At 44.0% G+C, this 15,059-nt stretch overlaps 2 protein-coding genes across 5 annotated transcripts in view; one reads left to right on the top strand and one right to left on the bottom strand.

Annotated features, from left to right (window-relative positions):
• Positions 1 to 791: 791 nt before the first annotated feature.
• LETMD1 (LETM1 domain containing 1) lies at positions 792 to 8,592 on the bottom strand. 3 transcript variants are annotated; one of them, XM_044229051.1, is made up of 9 exons: positions 8,420 to 8,581; positions 7,738 to 7,889; positions 5,895 to 6,010; positions 5,186 to 5,268; positions 3,036 to 3,222; positions 2,811 to 2,912; positions 2,553 to 2,705; positions 1,859 to 1,955; positions 792 to 939 (listed from the first exon to the last, which is right to left on the bottom strand). In XM_044229051.1, the coding sequence occupies exons 1-9, from the start codon at positions 8,539 to 8,541 to the stop codon at positions 869 to 871; spliced, it is 1,083 nt and encodes a 360-aa protein (XP_044084986.1). In that variant the 5' UTR covers positions 8,542 to 8,581; the 3' UTR covers positions 792 to 868. The 3 variants fall into 3 exon arrangements, with proteins under 3 accessions (XP_044084986.1, XP_044084987.1, XP_044084988.1); XM_044229052.1 differs by lacking the exon at positions 8,420 to 8,581 and having other exon boundaries at positions 5,895 to 6,014; positions 7,738 to 7,815; XM_044229053.1 differs by lacking the exons at positions 3,036 to 3,222; positions 5,895 to 6,010 and having other exon boundaries at positions 8,420 to 8,592.
• Positions 8,593 to 8,634: 42 nt separating this feature from the next.
• SLC11A2 (solute carrier family 11 member 2) overlaps positions 8,635 to 15,059 on the top strand; it is a 57,066-nt gene continuing 50,641 nt past the window's right edge. Inside the window, exon 1 of one of the 2 annotated variants that reach the window (XM_044229043.1) lies at positions 8,635 to 8,696. The gene's annotated coding sequence lies outside the window, so the exon portion shown is untranslated. The remainder of the gene's footprint in view (positions 8,697 to 15,059) is intronic. The other variant, XM_044229041.1, reaches the window with a different exon arrangement.

Below are 15,059 nucleotides of genomic sequence, written 5' to 3'. Positions count from 1 at the left end.
TCAGGCAGTCTTTACTTGGCTTTAAGACAGTGCTTCATGCATTTACAATAAGTTACACAGACGAAAGCTAAACCCAACTTGCTCACAATGCAGGCCTCTCCTGGTCTCCCAGGCGGGGCAGTGCCTAGAACCTTCGAGGTTTAATTCATGGCCCAGGGAAGGGGCCACTGTCTGTCACAGCACAGTGGAGGCAGCAGAGCTGAAGATCCTCAGGGGCTGCCCCACAGCCCAGAAACAGATAAGGGGGCGGTGAATGGGCAAGAAGCACTTGCATTTCCTTTTATCTTTTCCATTAGTTCCCATATATGAATAACTATTTGCTTGGGGGGAAAAAAATGTTCAAGGATTTGGAAAGGAAAGGGAGTGGTTAACCCAGTGCAGTGAGGGGACAAAAAAAAAAGCTATTTTTGGTCGTCACAAGAAGCATTGAGGGCAGCACAGAAGTACACGCACAGATGTAAATGCGCCGATTTCAACAGTGCCATTGCCCTCGCCACCCAGAAAATGGAACGAAAACACAGCTGTAAGGAATACAACAGTAGTCAAGCCCTTGGCCAAATGAGGAAAAAGCTCACTTCCTAGGACCTGAACTTAAAACTTTACAAGGAAAGGCCAGGACAGAGGCCACTGGCAGTTCTGGCTGATTCTGAGGAAGTTGGGATGATGGCGTACTCGGGAGCCCTCTGGGAAGAGGGTTCCTTTAGGTTCCAGCTCCCACACGGGCACCACGCGGGGAAGCCGATGGTACCTACTCCTCTGCCTCCCACACGCCTAATGGCGCACACAGCCCCCCTGCCGACCAGTGCTGTCTAGTACCACGCGGCTGTCCTCTGTGACTGCAGGACAAGGCCATCCGCTCCACGTTCACTCAGCGCCCTGTCCCAGTGTAGTTGACGGAAAGCAGGACCACGTTGTGTAGTAAGAGGGACAGCTCAGCTTCTGTAAACACCATCAGTGTTAATAGCCTGGCCAGGGGACAGGTAGCCTTCTAACTGCCTTGAGGAACAGGGCTGGATACTAGAGGCGGGAAGCCGAGTGCAGAGGTGTGACATCAAGAGGCTACTGCTGTCAAAGTTCCCCAGCTTTGTTCTGGTCCTTGCATGTATGCTTTCCTTTCCTTCCACCAGACACTCCTTTCTACTCAGCCTCATTTCTTGACTCTGAAGGGGTGGTGGTAGAAAATTCAGAGATGGTAGTGCTACTAAACACCACTGTCACCCTTGGGATTCTTCTGGTAGAAGCTGGTGCTCTGGACATTTCTCGACTCCAAGGAGATTAGTAGGCCTAGCCTGATATTCACAGGCTTAGAAAACATCAAGGCCTAGCCAAAGGTTCCACCAGGAGACCAAGGCCTAATACCCACCCTTGGGTACTCTGCATTTAACCAGCTGAATGTTTTTGTTCTGAATTTGAAGGCCTTTAGACTAGTGCTCCTCAACTGGGATGATTCTGTTCTCTTCTCCCCCTGGACATCTGGCAATGTTTGGAGACATTCTGGGTTGTCAGAACTGGTGTGGAGGATGCCACTGGCATCTCATACATAGAGACCAGGGACAGTGCCAGAGATCCTCTAATGCATGGGACATTAGCGTCAATAGTGCTGGGCCTGAGAAACTGCTTCCGGCCAGCACACGTGCCATCTTGGGCTCCCACAGTCCTCACTACTCCCTCTTGTCTTGCGTAGTCTACTTCATTACCTGCTTAGCCCCTGTAGGCAAATGAGTTTATGCCCTTTCAGTTAGATATATACATTAAATAAGGGTCCCACGGTACTCCATAACCAACTCCAAAATAATCTTAGAATCAAGGAGAAAAATACTTTGGATTTTAGTGGCATAACCACAGGGATGTGTCTCACCTTTCAGGCTACAGGAAATCTGTAGCCACTCTCCCAGCCAAGCTCGACACCTCTCTTCGGCAATATGGGTAGAATTCAGGCCACGAAGATAACAAGCCTGGATCACTCAGAAGAGGAACAGTCCTCAATAATCACATAGCAAATATGCCCGTGAACTGTAAACCCACAAATAATTCAAAATCTCCTTTAAATAAGTTATAACCTTATGCCCACAAGAAACCTTTCTCCACGGCAATCTGAACTACGACACACAAGAGGACAAGCAAAGAGGCGTATATAACAGAAAATGGTAGTGTCCGTCGGGGCACCTGGGGGGCTCAGGCAGGTAGGCAAGTGCCTTTGGCTCAGGTCATGATCCCAGAGTCCTGGGATCTGCCTGCTGCTCCCCCAGCTTGCGCTTTCTCTCTCTCTCTCTCTCCCAAACAGATAAATAACATCTTAAAAAAAAAAAAAAAAAATCATGTCCTCGGTTTTTGAAGGGCCCAGGGAAAAGAAATATAGACTGAAATTACATGGGCAATTCCTCTTCCATGAGTTAAGTTCACTGAGAAAAAAGACACAGAAAGGGGGTGAAAGAATAAAGAGTTTGGCCTTAGTTCTAACAAGCAAAACATGGAGCTCTCTGTAAGCTCCCAGCTCCATGAGCTCAGGAGCCCACCGAGGACTGAGGGTTGGTATCGCAGAAAGTTCTTACCGACTTCACCTCCTGGGGAGTCAGCTGGCCAATCCCCAGCTTTGCCAAAGCTCTGTCCAGCTGGTGAATTACGATGGTATGAGTCTTTAAACGGTGTCTCAACAAGAAAGAAGGCAGGTAAGGCGTGAGAAGCATGGCTCTACTCAGGGCTTTCTGCAACACATCAACACAGGAGGAGAAAGTCAACACAGTTAGCACCACCCACACGACCTGAGGCAAGGTGAGGCTGCAGGACACAGAAAGCCTCAAAGTGCTCACCATTTGCAAAGCATGGAGCTGCTTCATGCCCAGAGGATGGTTAGAGAAACACTCTCTCAGAGCCAGGATGTCATGTACTGCTGGGTGGGTACCATGCTGTATCTTGGGAGAGGTGAGAGATTGGCAGAGGTTAGGAAGGTCCTGCCTGGCCCTTTTTCCTAGTTTTAGTGCAAACAGGATCTCACAAGAGTCGGAGTTTGCAGGAAGGGTTAGTTGGAGGAGTACCTTGGTGCACAGCTCTGTCATATGCCCCCGGAGTCCTGCGTCAGAGACGAGAGGGATAACCTTTTCTAAATAACAAAGGATTTCTGGGTGGGACCGCTTCCGGAGAGCATGATAGATATCTAAGAAATCAATCTGTTGTTTTGGGGTCCAGAAATGTTGGATGAGGAGCTGCCTAGGAAACAGGTACCTGAAAGGAAAAGGAATCACAATGTCACTTGCCACTGTCACAACAGGCCTCTTTCAAAGCGATCCAAGAAGGCGTTCAGCAGACATGAGCACTAGGAAGAAGAGATGGAGACATGACTTCCCTCCCTACCTCACTGCTCTTTTCTGTAAATGAATCTCAGCCTGAGGTTTAAAGATACACTGAAGCAACAATCTCAGGCGACATTACTGAGCTTATATGAAAGGAAGCGGTACTGGAACAGCCTCACATGCAGCAATTAGATAAAAGGCTTCATTTGAACTAAAGCATCTGAAGAACATATTTTGGATAGAGGTGGAGAGAGGCGCACACAGAGCCGCTCCTCGTATGTGATGCTGACAACTTCAAACTGTGGCACAGTCCGTATGTGTGTGTAAAACGTTCAACGCAAATTTGTTTTTTTAATTCATTTTCCACATGTGTAGTGGTTTTAAAGCATGGCCGCAAATTCCTTGGCATCCCTCTTACTGAGAAGGTCTATGTCTCCCTACTTTTAAAATCTGGGTAACTAAGAACCAATAAAACAGAGCGGAGGGAGTCTTTGTGACCTCCCAGGCTAGGTTATAAAAGGCCAAGCAGATTCCTATTTTCTGAAGCACTCACCCCTGGAGCCCTCAGCTGTCATTTTCTCGGAGGCCACCACATTAAAGAGGCCTGCAGGCACGCTACCTCAGAGCTCCTGCCTTCCAGCCTCCCTGTTAAGGTACCAGATATGAGTGACTTGAGAACATCCAGACTAGTCCCTTCATCAGCTAAATACCAGAGGGACTTCTGTCAACACCCTATGGAAGAGAAAAATCAGTCATCCACCAGAACCCTGATTTCCTGACCCATAAGACCATGAAAAGCTACTAACCTTCAGGGTTGTTATACAGCAACAGATAACTAAAATAACATGCAAGATCACAGTTTAAAGGCGTCATCTTTGGGGGTACCTGGGTGGTTCAGTCGGTTAAGTGTCCGACTTGTGTTTTCAACTCAGGTCATGATCTCAGGGTTGTGGGATCAAGCCCCTTATTGGGTTCCATGCTCAGCAGGGAGTCTGCTTGAGACTCCCTCTCTTCTCCCCAACCCTGTGCTCACTCATTCCTGTTGTCTCTCTCTCAAAATAAATGAATAAATTTTAAAAAATAATAATAAAACTGGGACACCTGGGTGGCTCAGTGGGTTAAGTGTCTCCCTTTGGCTCAGGTCATGAACTCAAAATCTTGGGATTGAGCCCAATGTCAGACTCCCTGTTCAGCGGGGAGTCTGCCTCTTCCTCTCTATCTGCCTCTCTCCTAGCTCATGTTCTCTCTCGCTCTGTCAAATAAATAAATAAATAAATTCAATCTTTGAAATAAATAAATTAAATAAAACAGTCATCTTTGAATACAAGGTAAAGTAATAAGGATTTATGTTACCAAAATATGAAATGCATTTCTCTCCTAGAAAAAAAAGATTCTCCCAAATTCCTATGCTTCTTAGGCAGTGGGCTGCTGATTCTAGGGATGATGGAAAAGGTCATAATATTATTTCACAACACACAGGGGTAGCTAAGAGACAGGCAAAGTCTAAGCTACCTACACCTACAGCTGATCCAGTAATCCAAGTGTTACTGAGTGGCTAATTAGAAGACTGGAGCAGGAAGTGTAATAATCTCTGCTACTTTTTTTTTTTTTTAAGATTTTATTTGTTTATTTGACAGACAGAGATCACAAGTAGACAGAGAGGCAGGCAGAGAGAGAGAGAGGGAAGCAGGCTCCCTGCTGAGCAGAGAGCCCGATGCGGGACTCGATCCCAGGACCCTGGGATCATGACCTGAGCCGAAGGCAGCGGCTTAACCCACTGAGCCACCCAGGCGCCCAATCTCTGCTACTTTTGAAATGGAAAGTTCTTTAAATAATTTTTAATTAAAAAAAATCTGTTTCTTCAATATGCTGGGAAGATAGAAATCTATACTCACATGAGCAAGAAGACCAGGTAGTTGGCAAAGGGTGGAATGGAAATAATACCTAGGAAAAGACACTTGGTGACGTCTCGACGGAACTAAGCAGAAATAAAGACAGATGCAGTTTTAACCCAAGTAAGTTCTTAATACAGTGAACAATCCCTCCCCCATACTGTGCAGTAAACTTCCACTGCAGCCCACAAAAGGATCAAGGTTATTTCTATCTACCTCTAGTTGGTAAGTTCCTTGAGGATAGAAGCCCTGATTTGTTCATTTTGATATCCCAAGTCATGTCTAGTACGGGGCCTGACATTATAATAAATCCCTCAACAAAGTCTTCCTGATATGCCAAATGGGTCCTAGGTTCTCACTTCTAGCTTCCAAACTACCCATCACGTCACCACCAAATACTACTTTCCTGCTGCCTTTTGGATCCCTGCAGATTTTTATATATTCAGAAATGAACTGGATTTTAGTATTTATAACTTGTATTCAGAAAGTCCTCCAGACTCTCTATGGAGCTCTATTTTAGAGGGCTACAACTCTGAATAAACCCAAGTCTAACAAATAACCTGATGCTCTTATTTAGTTCAATGCTTGATCTCACAGTGGAGGGGAAAAGGTTGATCAGGGGTGAACAAGACAGGAAAGAAAAATGCCTGAGCTCTTGGTTAACTTTAATTACCTCATCATGAACTTCTGGACATCTGCCCCTGGCCCATACCTGTCTCAAATGCTCCATCTCCCGGTATGGAAGTTGATGAAACTCTATGTTATCCTTCCACATATTTGTCTTTATTCTTCTAGCCTTTTTGGCATCAGCCCATAACATCTGCAATCCTGCCTCATTAAAGTAGAGAACAAGAGTGTGATGTTATCCTAGTTTGTATCTTACCACAGCTTCCAACTCCCTGTTTACTACACCTACTTGACACTACTCTAAATCAGAGCTCTAAACCAGGACACTTGAAACTCTTGTGAAGCCACACTGTATCTCTCTTCTCATTCTTTATCCCCCTAGCATATCATCTCTCTTCCAGCCAACTTGGCCTTCTGTGATCTACTATGGAATGCTCTCCCTCTTCTGGTTCACTCTACTCATTCCCTCTTTAAAGTAAGATGCAAAAGCTCCCTAACCTCAGGAATTCTTGCTCAATTACCCTTAAGTAGTCCCCAACTAGATATTAACTTATCTCCTTCTAGAACACTTTCAGAATACTGTAATTCAATATATTTCTATGGTTGAAATTTTTTTGTTTATCTGATGATAATTCTTACATTTTACCTCAGACTTTAGTTTTTAAAAATGTTTTCATATTTATGAATGAAATGATATAATGTCTAGGTTGGTTTCAAAATAATACAGGAGAAGGCAAGTGTATAAATTAAGTACATTGGTGGCCACGAGTTGATAACTGTTGAAGTGAGGTTGAGTACATGAAAATTCATTACATTAATCTATTTTTGTGTATATTTAAAATTTTCCATAAATTAAAAGTTTAAAACAGGGCACAGGGGTGGCTCAGTAAGTTAGGCGTTCTGCCTTTGGCTCAGGTCATGATCCCAGGGTACTGGGATCCAGCCCTGTATCTAGTTCCCTGCTCAGTGCAATTGGCTTCTCCCTCTCCCTCTGTGTGTCCCTCCCCCTGCTCGAGCTCTCTTTCTAAAAAAATAAATAAAATATTGAAAAAATAAAAGCTTAAAAAAACCCCCAAAAAACCAAAATGCTTTTTCAGGCCCTTTTCTCATTTAATCCTAGTTATAAATCTGGTAGCAGACATAGCAGCCATTCTATTTCTACTTTAGATTTTGCAAGTCTATGAAGCTAGTAATAATCTTGATAACATTCACAGCTGACAATATGGTAGTTTACTGTAATTGCAGTTATGATAAAAGTATAGAGTACAATAACATAGACACGTTTATTGAGCACATACTATGATCAGGCCATAAGTAATTTATTGATGTATTTATTTAATCTTCACAGCCATATGATCAATAGGTAGGTCCCATTATTTTCCATATTTTACAGATAAGAAAACGAAGGGATGAGGAGCTTAAATAACTAGTCCAGTCACACAGCCAGTGACCTATAATTATATAGGTAATAGTGACCTATCATTATATACTCTTCTAGTAACTAGCACAGCTCTGATCTGAACAAAAACATTTAGAAAATAAGTATATGTAGTGTTGTTTCCACGATATGCTATCTAGGACAGATCTGTGACAAGTATTAGACCACATTTTCTTATGTGCCAAGTCAACTGACATCTCAAGGCAAGGTCTGTGAAGCCATAGATGCCTGTCCTTGTGCATGTCAAAGAATTCCTACAATAGTCGGCTGTGTGCAGCTAAGAAAAATGCAACAATAACTATATTCCCCCTGGATGTTTTCTAGAAACATTCTTCAAAAGTGCTGAGAACGAATTTAATCCTCAAGCATATATGAAACAGAAAACACCCCAGCTCACACCACATAGCAGAACATGCAAGTCATCTTACTTATTCTAAACTCTTTGACATTGCCCACGAACGGATTCAAGGGATTTCTATTTTGGTTTTACCTTTCATGAAGATTGTGTACATGACATAGAAGCGGGGAAAATGACGACCCAAGAAACGATGGTATTTCCCATTAATCACTTTTGTCTTGGCCACCACATAAGAGATCAAGCTCTTCACGTCTGCCTTTGGTGAAAGGTGAAGCTTTGAAGACCTACAAGGGAGATCAGAGACTGGGAATCAGTCCTTTACACTAATGTAAAACACCAGTCTCAAAGGATGTATGCTAAGACCTGAATCTTCGGAAATCCAAGGAAGATCTTGGGCATAAGGAGAGATAAGCAATCAGACTGAGAAAAACGTCGGGCGGACGAGAGGTCAAGCATTAAGGAATATCGGGCGTGGTAGGAGTCTGCAGGGAGCGCAAAGCCTGAGGGACCATTTGAACAGCGTGCTAAGGCCAAAAAGATGGGATCGAGATAAGCCGTAAAACCTAAGCCGAAAAGGGAGGCTGACAGATGAGTTCAGGACACGTGGGGAATTCCGAAAATATGGGGCACTCAGAGTTGTGAGGGTCAGGAAGCTCTCTCACTGGTGCGACCGGGATGCGAGTTCTGAGCAGAAGAATAAAAGCCCCTGGGCCAGGGCGTGGAACGCTGAGGATTAAGAGACCGCATGCAAACAAGGCTGACACTGGAAAGCCCTTTACGTCAGAAACGCTTTCCTTTCTCCCAGGTCCCTCACCGAGGGGCCCCCCAGGCCAGGCCACAGCGAACAAGTTGCAGCTTCCGGGTGACATGAGGTCCGGGGGTGACAGCCGAACCCCACAGAGCAGCCCGAGCCCAGCACACCCTGGAGAGCGCCATCTTCACAGGGAAGGAGGGGTAGATGGGAGGAGGGGTAGAAGAGAGGAGGTCGCCTTCAAGTCAAAGTTCACCGTACGTCACGTTTGTTGGAGAACGCATGCGCCTCTCCTGAGTGCTGATTGGTATCCATGGACGGCCTGTCTGGCGCTACTCAGGTGAGGAGCCAACGCTAAGACTAAGTGGAGAAAGAAAGAGCAGGATTGGACGCAGCCAGGACTTCCTGCTTTAAAGGCGCCGGAAACTGGCTATCCCCGAGGCAGATGAGGACGTATGGTGGTGGTTGGGTTTGTGGTCTTGAGGACGTCCTCTCACTGAGGGCCTGCTGATCCCTCGCGATTCCCTAGGGCTTTTTGGCGCCGCCCTTGTCCTCTGTACGTACCCCGGGCTTCCGGGCCTAGACGCGGTAGGTGCCGTGTGCCAGTGCCGCATTGCCTGGGGCCGCGGCGCCTCCTGGGGGCTGGGGAGACCTGCGGCTCCCTCTAGTGGTGGCGGCCGCAATAGGCCGGGAACTGTCCAGTGCCAGTGAGGTGGCCAGGGTTGGAGGCCTGGGAGCGGCCCCTGTGCACACTCAGTACCTTTTTGCTTTAGACGCCGGTTTCCAAACTAAGTTTGTGGGGATATGCCCTTCCTTAAGCGCCTCCTGAAGACCAAGGTCGGGTTTCAGATGTCCCCTTTCTGAGAGGCTTTCTCTGACCCCCCTATTTAAAACAATGTCCATAATAAGGATACACACCCCCCCCATCATCTTGTATAGCACTTACCTCTTAACACTGTTTATACATTTGTTTCCTTCTTTGGCCCCCTCCTGGAACTAGACAGGGCAAGCACCTTCTTGCCTTGTTCAGTGGTTGTACCTTAGCCTTAATACTAGGTGTCATTCCTAGAATGTAGTAAGTGCTCAATAAATATTTATTTTTTTAAAGTGGCCAAAACCCCAGCGTGGAGCCCAACACAGTGATTGAACTCACCACCCTGAAATCAAGACCTGAGTCTTTTTTTTTTTTTTTTTTTTAAGATTTTATTTGTTTGACAGCAAGATCACAAGTAGAGAGGCAGGCGTGTGGGGCGGGGAGCAGGCTCCCTGCTGAGCAGAGAGCCCAATGCGGGGCTCAATCCCAGAACCCTGAGATCATGACCTGAGCTGAAGGCAGAGGCTTAACCCAATGAGCCACCCAGGCACCCAAGACCTGAATCTTGAGATCAAGAATCCGGGTCTTAACCAACTGAGCCATCCAGGAACCCCTAGGGGCTCAATAAATATTCTTGAATAAGTTAATTAATTACTGAAACTGGGAAGGAGTCTTAGAAGTGGCACTTAGCTGCCTCTGAGAGTTTACAGCCTCAAGCACATAATACTTACCCTCCATAGAGTTGTAAAAAACATCCCACTTGGAAACAGGATCCAGGTTCAAATCTTAGCACTGCCATTTCCTTTAGTGTGTGTGATCTTGGACCTGTCACTCATAGCTCTGAGTTTATTTCCTCTGTAATAGTACTTATAAGAATTCTGTGAAGATCCAAGAAGAAAATGGTTATGAAAGATCCGTATAATGCTTAGTAGGCCAGGGAGCTTTATACAAGCATGGGCTGTTTATGACTGTACCACTCACGAAGTCAGACACTGTTCTGTAATGATGATCTCTACAAGTGTTGGGGAGATGAGGTGCGTGAGACAAGAAGTTGACTAAGACATGATCTCTGTCTTCAGGCAGAGTCTTAAGTTCTCTCAACCGCTATGTACCTCAAGAATGTTCAGCTCTACAATTCTAGAACACTCCTGGAAAGAAGGGGAAAAGATCAATCAGAGACAGTTTTGTGGAGGAAATGGGAAGGTATTGTGTCTGGAAAGATGGAGTAGAGGGAAAGCTTTTCAAGCAGTATAACAATATGGCAGGATCAGAGGAATTCCTTCCTTCCCTAAATACGTGTTTATTGTATAGTGCCTCTCCTTCCATGCCCCCTCACTGCAGCATACACCCAGTGAGTCTTGCTGGTTTTGTCTTCTATTTCTTTAGTCATCCAGTTTCCTCCTCTCTTCTGTGCCACCAGCCGCCTCTGATCTAGAAGACTGGATCACCTTCCTTACTGTCATCTATTAAATAGAGGCCAAAGGCCTCTTTCCAACAAGTTTTCCATTCCAAAGCCAGAGAAAGCTTTGAAAATTGCAAATCTAAGCTTGTCACTCCCCTTTATAAAACCTTTCAGGTTTCCTCACTCTTACGATAAAGTTCAGACTCCTTAACCCAACATACAAAGCTTTGCATTATTGACCTCAGCCTATCTTCCCAGCCTCATCTCATATCTCATAGTATCCTTACCCCCTTGGCTTTCTATGCTTTGAAACACTGGCCTTTCAGTTCTACTGTAGGCTAAGCAACTTTATGCTCTGGGCTTTTGCACATGTTGCTCTTTGCTTAGAGGTTTTTTTTTTTCTTTCTTTTGTTCTTTCTTTCTTTGAAGATTTTATTTATTTACTTAAGAGAGAGAGTGAGGGAGCTCAAGTAGGGGAGAGGCAGTAGGGAGAGGCAGATTCTATGCTGAGCAGAGAGTTTCATGTGGGGCTCCATCCTACGACCCTGGGATCATGACCTGAGCCAAAGATAGACACTTAACTGACTGACCCACCTGAGCACACCTGCTTGGAGCTTCTCTCCTTTCTCTCAGCTTGTCTTTCAGGTTCCAGCTGAAATGACAATAATAGCTGGCATTTATTAAGCAGGTGCCATGTGCCAACATTGTTCTTAAAGCTTTACATGTGTTGAGTCATTTGAACTTCAGTATAACTTCATGAGGTAGGTACTATTGTTAGCTCCACTTTATAAATGAGGCAAGTGAGGTTAAGTAACCCACTTAAGATCTGAGTCAGTATTTGAACCCAGATAGACTAGGTACATGAATTACTGCCGCACTGTATATAAATAGCTCTGTTGGAGAAACTATTTTATAATCCCGCAGATTTAGGTTCCTCTATTACTCCTCTATCTTGTAGCTAGGTACACTTATCCTTAATGGTACTTAAATGATCATAATTAATTAGTTTTGGCCTTATATATTGAATGACTATCTTCCCCACGGGATGCTAAGGTATCTAGTCCCTAGCACAGTGCCTGGCACACAAGAAGTGCTCGTTAAATATTTGTTAAGTGAACAAATGTATTATATATCTGAATATAAGGTATACTTTTCCTCTCAAAATAATTTTTTTTAATTTATTTGACAGAGAGAAATCACAAGTAGGAAGAGAGGCAGGCAGAGAGAGAGGGGAGAAAGCAGGTTCCCTGCGGAGCAGAGAGCCCGACGTGGGGCTCGATCCCAGAACCCTGGGATCATGACCTGAGCCGAAGGCAGAGGCTTTAACCCACCGAGCCACCCAAGTGCCCCTCAAAATAATTTTTCAGAAAGGAAGTTGCCTTGTAATTTGTGTTCTCACAAAGACTTTTGTTCTAGTCCACGATGTCTGTTTTATAGATTTTCTTTTGAGTCAAAGGGTTTGGGGAAGATGATCCTGAAATAACCTCATTTAATGCTAGTTCTTTTTTTTCCTTTTAAGATTTTATTTATTTACTTGAGAGAGAGAGAGAGATAGAGATTGAGAGAATGAGTGGGAGGAGGGGCGGAGCTGAGAGCCCTACTCAGAACTCATTCCCAGCACCCTGGGATCATCATCTCAGCTGAAGGCGGATGCCCAACTGACTGGAGCCACCAAGGGGCCCCATCTGATGCTAGTTCCACTAGCTTTTAGCGATTGGAGATCACTGGATGGAATCACTTATAAACAAAAAAGAGGCAAAAAAATTTAACATAGGGGCGCCTGGGTGGCTCAGTGGATTAGGCTGCTGCCTTCGGCTCAGGTCATGGTCCCAGGGTGCTGGGATAGAGTCCTGCATCGGGCTCTCTGCTCAGCGGGGAGCCTGCTTCCCTCTCTCTCTCTCTCTATCTGCCTCTCTGCCTACTTGTGATCTCTTATCTGTCAAATAAATAAATAAAATCTTTAAAAAAATTTTAACATAGATTTAAGGAATTATTCTTGGCTTAGGACTTTATAGTTTCAAGTGTCAGATCTTATTGTGAGTAAGCCTTTTAGAAAGCCACAGGAAGAGGTTATATTGTGGATATCAGGAATATATATGCAGAGTATGAATTTAGAAATGAATTTAGAAAAAAAGCTGTCTTCAAACAATCTGGATATATGTGAGGATGGTGTGAGCTGTAAATTGAGCTGAGCTGATCATCTGAGTTGATGTAAAAATGGCTTGAATGATGATAAAGTTTGAGTGAAAAGGGACACCTGGTGGCTCAGTGGGTTGGGCCTCTGCCTTTGGCTCGGGTCATGATCTCAGGGTCCTGGGATCGAGCCCTGCATTGGCCTCTCTGCTTGGCGGGGAGCCTGCTCCCCCCCCCCACCCTGCCCCCGCCTGCCTCTCTGCCTACTTTCGATTTCTCTCTCTGTCAAATAAGTAAATAAAATCTTAAAAAAAAAGTTTGAGTGAAAAAACATTCTTTCTAAATAAATATTTTATGTGTGATTTTAAATATGTGTTGCTGAGTAATATTAATATTTTCACTAAATTAATAACTACTTAAAGTAGACATTTGACTATTTCATATATGTGAAGTTGACCAAAACCCATTTTTTTTTTTTTTTTTTTAGTTCTTCTCTTTGGGAAAACAAGACATTGCCTTATATTTAGGCACATATGTTAAAATTTGCAATACATTTTATTAAGTGTTGTTTATTAGGTATTAGCAGACACAAAGATGGGCTCATAGGAGCTTGGTATATATAGAGAACAAGAAGAAAATCAGCTGAAACAAATGGTTGTGTACTAGGAATAGTTCATCTGTTCATTCATCTCACAATTACAGAGCATCTCCCACAGGCCAGCCATTGTTCTTACTGCTCAGAATAAGTCAGAGGTCAGACAGGTAAAGATTCTGGCCCTAGTATAGTTCATATTATAAAATGATCGAGAAATGTGTTTGGAATACTAAAGTGAGGCTTCATTTCTAGGGGCCTCATGTGTGAAGACTAGAGGTTTATTTTTTTTTTAAGGTTTTTATTTATTTATTTGACAGAGATTACAAGTAGGCAGAGAGGCAGGCAGAGAGGGAGAGGAGGAAGCAGGCTCCCTGCCGCTCTTCCCAGGACCCTGAGACCATGACCTGAGCCAAAGGCAGCGGCCTAACCCACTGAGCCACCCAGGCGTCCCAAGACTAGAGGTTTAGATCGGAATGGAAAGGATTAGAGAGTCCTACTGCATTTTGCCCAAAGGAATGACAAGATGAAGATGATGTTTTATAAAAATTAGTCTGCAGTGGTGTCAGGGATGGATCAGAATGGGAAGGGACTGGAGGTTAAGGATACCAAAAAGGTTATTATAAGGATCTGGACAAGAGAAAGTGAGGAACCACTAGAATATCCCAAAATGGTGACCACCTTTAAATGCTCCAGATTTGCAGTGTGAAAATGGGAATCAGATTTGAACTCCCAAGACCCATGTGATTTAGTCATCAGAATTTGGTGTTCATTTTACAAACATTTGAGGGTCTACTCTACAGAAGTTCTGCTAGATTCTAGGAAAACAAAGGCAAATTAGAGGCAGAATTTTCAAAGAGTTCAGAGATTTAGTAAAGAAGACTCCATTCAAAAATTATTGTGCTATCATGTGTTAGGTGCTATAACAGAGAAATGTCCAAGGCACAGTGAGAATTAAAAGAAGGAGTAGTAGTTGATAAATTCTGCCGGTCAGGGGTGGGGCATCCAAATGAAAAGAAGTCAGGTTTGAAACAGATCATGGAAGATAAATTGGAGATTGCCTGGCAGACAAGTACTGAAGGAAGGACTTTTTGAGAAGAAGGAGCAGCATGTCCAAAGACAGTAAAGAAAGGAGACTTAAGGGAAAGAGAAATCTCTTTTGCTAGGAGAAATTCTAATTGCAGTGATTTGCCAACTTTAGATACTAATTCATTGAGTCTGACAGGCTGCCTTTGGCAGGTTATTCTTCCCAAGGTAATAAAAAAAAAAATCACAGGATGAAAGACTTTTAATAACCAGTGCTCAATACAATTTTATGATACCCTCTCAATTCTGAACAAGATGAAAACTTAATTGCATTTTTTCTTATCTATTAAGAATGTTGTTGTGGGGGAGGTGCCTGGGTGGCTCAGTTGGTTAAGCCTCTGCCTTTGGCTCAGGTCATGATCCCTGGGTCCTGGGACTGAGTCCGGCATTGGATTCCTTGCTCAGTGGGGAGTCTGCTTCTCCCTCTCCCCTTTCGGTTCCCCTGTTTGTGCTTTCTCACTCTCTCTCTCTGTCAAATAAATAAGTAATCTTAAAAAAATGTCAGGGGGGCATGTAGCTGGCCTAGTTGGTAGAGTATGTGACCCTTGATCTCAGGGTCATGAGTTTGAGCCCCACATTGGGTATAGAGATTACTTTAAAAATAAAATATTAATATTTATATATACATATATGTATTTATATATAGTAGTTAATATATATATTAAGTAGACGCCAC

The sequence above is a fragment of the Neovison vison genome, chromosome 12 (assembly GCF_020171115.1).
Source record: "Neovison vison isolate M4711 chromosome 12, ASM_NN_V1, whole genome shotgun sequence".
Classification (NCBI taxonomy): domain Eukaryota; kingdom Metazoa; phylum Chordata; class Mammalia; order Carnivora; family Mustelidae; genus Neogale; species Neogale vison.
The sequence above is the reverse complement of the archived record's forward strand: the minus strand, read 5'-3'. Positions and strand labels throughout refer to the sequence as shown.